The sequence below is a fragment of the Sardina pilchardus genome, chromosome 8, assembly GCF_963854185.1.
Source record: "Sardina pilchardus chromosome 8, fSarPil1.1, whole genome shotgun sequence".
Lineage (NCBI taxonomy): Eukaryota > Metazoa > Chordata > Actinopteri > Clupeiformes > Clupeidae > Sardina > Sardina pilchardus.
Genome location: NC_085001.1, coordinates 3,486,917 through 3,491,916, shown reverse-complemented (window position 1 = coordinate 3,491,916; position 5,000 = coordinate 3,486,917). Strand labels below are relative to the sequence as shown.

The window sequence follows — 5,000 nt, the reverse complement described above, 5'->3', positions numbered from 1 at the left end:
TGGCTGCATGTGTGCAATGGAGCTGATGTGTGTGTCTACACTAACGGGTAGACATGTGATAATATGAAAATAAATAATGATGCAGATTTATGTCGGTGATGATACATCCTACACATACGTAATTTCATACATCCTTCACATCTTGTATGGCAGGTTTCAAATTAACTTTAATAAACTCTTTTGGGAAAGTAACATTCTAGAAAATGTTATATTTTCTAAAGGACATTCATATCTATTTAGGCTAGGACTTGTGTGTGTTCTTGATATTTTAGCCTAAACTGCATTGATTAATTGCTCATTCCCAGTAGGCGTTCAAGGAGCCATATCTCCAGTGGGGAAAAGAGGGTTCACAGGGTATCTTAAATTCATCCAAGTTATCCACTATCAGGTAGCATTGAATGCTTTATGTCCTCAATGAATCTGTTAAATATACCTTTCTACTGCATTATACTGTATTTCTTGTCCAAAAAAGCAGAGCAACGTGAAAAGAAAATATAGACGGGTTTATTTATTACCCAAGCAGTCTCTTCTCTCTTGGTGAGCACCAACCCTTTAGATGAGTATAGAATCACTTCACTCTGAAAAAATATTGTACATCATTCTACTAACACACATCAAACATCTTGTTACAGCCCACAGACTCCTGAGTTGTTCTCCAATAGTATCTCCATACGAGGGAGAATTAAAACAATAAAAATACAATACAGGTTTTAGAGCAGGATGATATTTCAACTGTTTACCGGTTCACACTACATTTTTGCTTGTCAAACAATTTTCTAAACATATCTTCCAAACAGCACAACCTCACACAGCATCTGCAAAGCCTTCACTAGTACATCTCTGTGCACTTGCTGCTCCACCTGAAGTCCAGCACCAACGGCTTCCACGGGCCCAAGCTGGGCGCGGAGGTGTGTGTGATAGTCCAGCACCAACGGCTTCCACGGGCCCAAGCTGGGCGCGGAGGTGTGTGTGATCCGCATGAGCCTGGCGCTGGCCTTCATCTAGTTGCTCTTCCTGGCGGCCGAGCTCTACGTCCACTAGCTGATCTCACAGCAGCAGCAGAACGTGCTGGTCATCACCGTCCTCCTCTCCTCTACGTCCACTAGCTGATCTCACAGCAGCAGCAGAACGTGCTGGTCATCACCGTCCTCCTCTCCTCTACGTCCACTAGCTGATCTCACAGCAGCAGCAGAACGTGCTGGTCATCACTGTCCTCCTCTCCTATACGTCCACTAGCTGATCTCACAGCAGCAGCAGAACGTGCTGGTCATCACCGTCCTCCTCTTCTCTACGTCCACTAGCTGATCTCACAGCAGCAGCAGAACGTGCTGGTCATCACCGTCCTCCTCTCCTCTACGTCCAGTAGCTGATCTCACAGCAGCAGCAGAACGTGCTGGTCATCACCGTCCTCCTCTCCTCGCTCTACTCGGCCGTCTGTGGACTCGTGCTCGTCTACGGCAAGAAGAGCCACTGGAAGGAGCTGCTGCACCTCTACAGCCTCACGCTGGACAGGTACACCTGCCTCACCTGTCTGAAGGCACCTGAGAAGACACCAGACTCCAGCGGGGCTACTTCTCATTAAGGGTCCCACCCAAAGCACACAAATATTTACCGTGTCGTGACCATGAGCTACCGTGGTGTCGCATATGCAGCCTGTCCATGCTGCCATTATGCTGCTGCTACACACACACACACACACACACACACACACACACACATATACACATACACATATTATCACTCACAAAGAAATGGCATAGCTATTGTGCATACCTTTAGCATTTTGTCATCCATTAGCTAGAGACTATCTGTTTATCTACTGTATTGCTGTCTCATACACATACACCCCTCCCACTCACACACACTGAGAGACACACACCCCTCCCACACACACACACACTGAGAGACACCCCCCCCCCCCCTCCCACACACACACACTGTACATTCTCAGATATAGTCCCTCCTCCTTATCCATGTGGCAGCCACTCCTCCTGATGAGAATACAGGAAACCAAAAGTGCCCTTTCACACTGCTGTGTCCTCTCTTGCTGCCCTTTCACACTGCTGTGTCCTCTCTTGCTGCCCTTTCACACTGCTGTGTCCTCTCTTGCTGCCCTTTCACACTGCTGTGTGTTCTCTTGCTGCCCTTTCACACTGCTGTGTGTTCTCTTGCTGTGTGTGGTCAGGACAAAACATGGCGGACCCCGCAACCAAAAGACAGGAGTCCTTCACTTGTCCAGTTTGTCTGGATCTACTGAAGAATCCAGTCTCCATTCCATGTGGACACACGTATTGTTTGGGCTGCATTGAAGGCTGCTGGGATCAGGAGGATGGTAAAGGCATCTACAGCTGCCCCCAGTGCAGACGGACATTTAGGCCGAGACCTGCTGTCAGTAAAAACACTCTGATTGCTGAGATGGTGGAGGACTTTAGGAAGACTGGACTCCAGGCTGCTGTTGCTGCTCAGTCTTCTTTTGAACCTGGAGATGTGGAGTGTGACGTCTGCACTGGGAGAAAACTCAAAGCCGTCAAATCCTGTCTGGATTGTCTGTTGTCTTACTGTGAAAGTCACTTCAAAGCTCACAATGATCTAAATCCAGGAAGAAAACACACAGTGGTTGATGCCACAGGCCAGCTACAGGAGAGGATCTGCCCCCGTCATCAGAAGGTGTTTGAGATATTTTGTCGTACTGATCAGAGGTTTATCTGCTACCTGTGCACGATGGATGAACATATAGGCCATGAGACAGTTGCAGCTGCAGCAGAACGGACCGCCAAACAGGTGAGTACTGGATCCGTGTCTTCATTTTATTAGAAAGGTCTGATATTCATGTAATGTGTGTGTGTAATGACGAGCATTTTACCTCTTAAAGTCTACTGATTTTGTTTTTCTACTGACTCCGTCATTAGAGGAGACACAAACCAGGAAATCATTGCAGGTGCAAAGGGCAAAATGTGTAAAATCTGTCAAACATTAACATGGCATCATCGATATGAATATGATACCGCACAAAAGGTCCAATGCTTTTTACAGTCCCTTAGTCAGTTTAACTTTTGACAGTTCGATGTTTAACATCAGTTGTGGGAGTAACTGGAGTAAGTTCATGTTCAGTAAGTTCATAACAATATTATCAAATGTTGCAAAAGTAGCGGATGGAGTAGCAGATGGAGGCTAATTGTCAAGCATGATTTGTTTTCATACATCTAGTTAATATCATTGCTTTGACAAATGAACAGGAAGCATTGTTAGGTATGTTCAGTGGCGCCTGCAGGCGTACGGCCGTATGCACTGTGCGTACCTTGAGACTACTCATCAAGGAAAGAAAATTACCCTTGTGCGTGTGTATTCACATCAAATTGGCCTACCATAACTTCCCAACTATGCACAGAATCCCATTAGCCGCATGCCATGCCATCAGGCTATTTACAATTTTCTATATGACGTTTGTCAACACGTTATCAAAATTAACTTAAAGCAGAGCTACTGTATATCCACGCGCACATATTTCATTTGAGCAGGAGAGATTACGCACGCAGGCGCGCAAGTAGGCTACTTGTTGTTTTCTTTTACTCTGCTATCTATTATGGTTATCAGAACACAATGTGACGCTAAATCACTAACTCAAATGCTCATCATGGATATCGCAAGTTCTTTTAAACAACGAAAAGAGAAAGAATGGAAGATGGAGGCAGGAAAGCTAGAGGAGATTCCAGATGGGCAATAACAAGCTAGGTAGGCTAGACAATTTGTGTGCTTGTCGGAACGTTAGACTAGCATTACAACACTGTTTAACATCAGACGTTAATGCTTGAACAAAACTAAACGTAACTTAGCAGTAACTTAGCTGTGTAACGTTGTCCAAATGAGTATTGTGTAAGGGATAATCAACGACGCGCCGTGCGTTTATAGGAAAATAATGCACGTTCGAAGTGGTAATAAGGACCCGACGCCGCAGGCGGAGGGGACTATACACTTCGATAAGTGCATTATTTTCCTATAAACGCACGGCGCGGAGTTGATTATCCCGCTTATACCACTACTATCACTTTCACATTTCTAATTGTGTTATTGCATGTGGATGTTATAGCCTACTTTTTTGCTGACCAATGCACAAATCTAAAACCGAGAAACGGACAAATATTGTACAATATCAGCAAAATATTTTCGGGGGGGTGGGGGGGGTGTTGATTGGTGTGCGTACCATAGCATTAATTTCTGCAGGCGCCCCTGGGTATGTTTGTTTTAATATCAACAGAAGCAGTTGGGACAGACCCAGAGGAGATTCCAGCAGAGTATCCAGGAGAGAGAGAAGGAGCTGCAGGAGCTGAGGAAGGCTGTGGAGAATCTCAAGGTGAGTACTGAGCAAACTAGCGGGCTATCATCAACGAGTGTCTCTGCTGCCATCTCTACAGCACACAAAGAACCACTGACACCATGAGACACTTTCAGCTTCACCTCCCTCTGTGTGTCTCCTGCTCTCCTCTTTGTGTGTCTCCTAACAGAGCTCAGCACAGACAGCAGTGGAGGACAGTGAGAGCATCTTCACTGAGATGATCCGCTCCATTGAGAGAAGGCGCTCTGAGGTGACAGAGCTGATCAGAGCTCAGGAGAAGGCTGAGGTGAGTCGGGCTGAAGGACTCCTGAAGAGACTGGAGCAGGAGATTGCTGAGCTGAAGAGGAGAGATGCTGAACTGGAGCAGCTTTCACACACAGAGGATCACATCCATTTCCTCAAGGTACGATTGACCTGAAACTTATATGCTAATATAACTTATATATTAATTCTATAAAATATTTAGTTGATATTTTCGTGCAACATATGACACACAGTATGTCCAAATGAACGGTGTGTAATAGATAGTCTTTATTGTCCTATAAGGATATTCTTCTTCACACATCAATCAACATTCCATAAAAGAGATAGCAGCATTTGATGTTCACAACACATATAACATATCACACATCAGACATCACATATTGCACATTGCACATTACACATC

The 5,000-nt window shown here is 45.2% G+C and overlaps 2 protein-coding genes across 2 annotated transcripts in view; both read left to right on the top strand.

The window, feature by feature from the left end:
• Window positions 1-1,582, top strand: part of LOC134089376 (uncharacterized) — a 6,966-nt gene extending 5,384 nt beyond the window's left edge. The window contains exons 5-6 of the mRNA XM_062543818.1: window positions 867-908; window positions 1,367-1,582. Of these exons, the coding sequence (XP_062399802.1) occupies window positions 867-908; window positions 1,367-1,582 (258 nt within the window). The remainder of the gene's footprint in view (window positions 1-866; window positions 909-1,366) is intronic.
• Window positions 1,583-2,171: 589 nt separating this feature from the next.
• The window catches only part of LOC134088425 (tripartite motif-containing protein 16-like), a 6,675-nt gene continuing 3,846 nt past the window's right edge, over window positions 2,172-5,000 (top strand). Inside the window, exons 1-3 of the mRNA XM_062542387.1 lie at window positions 2,172-2,781; window positions 4,256-4,351; window positions 4,503-4,736. Coding sequence (XP_062398371.1) covers window positions 2,194-2,781; window positions 4,256-4,351; window positions 4,503-4,736 — 918 coding nt within the window. The 5' untranslated portion in view covers window positions 2,172-2,193. The remainder of the gene's footprint in view (window positions 2,782-4,255; window positions 4,352-4,502; window positions 4,737-5,000) is intronic.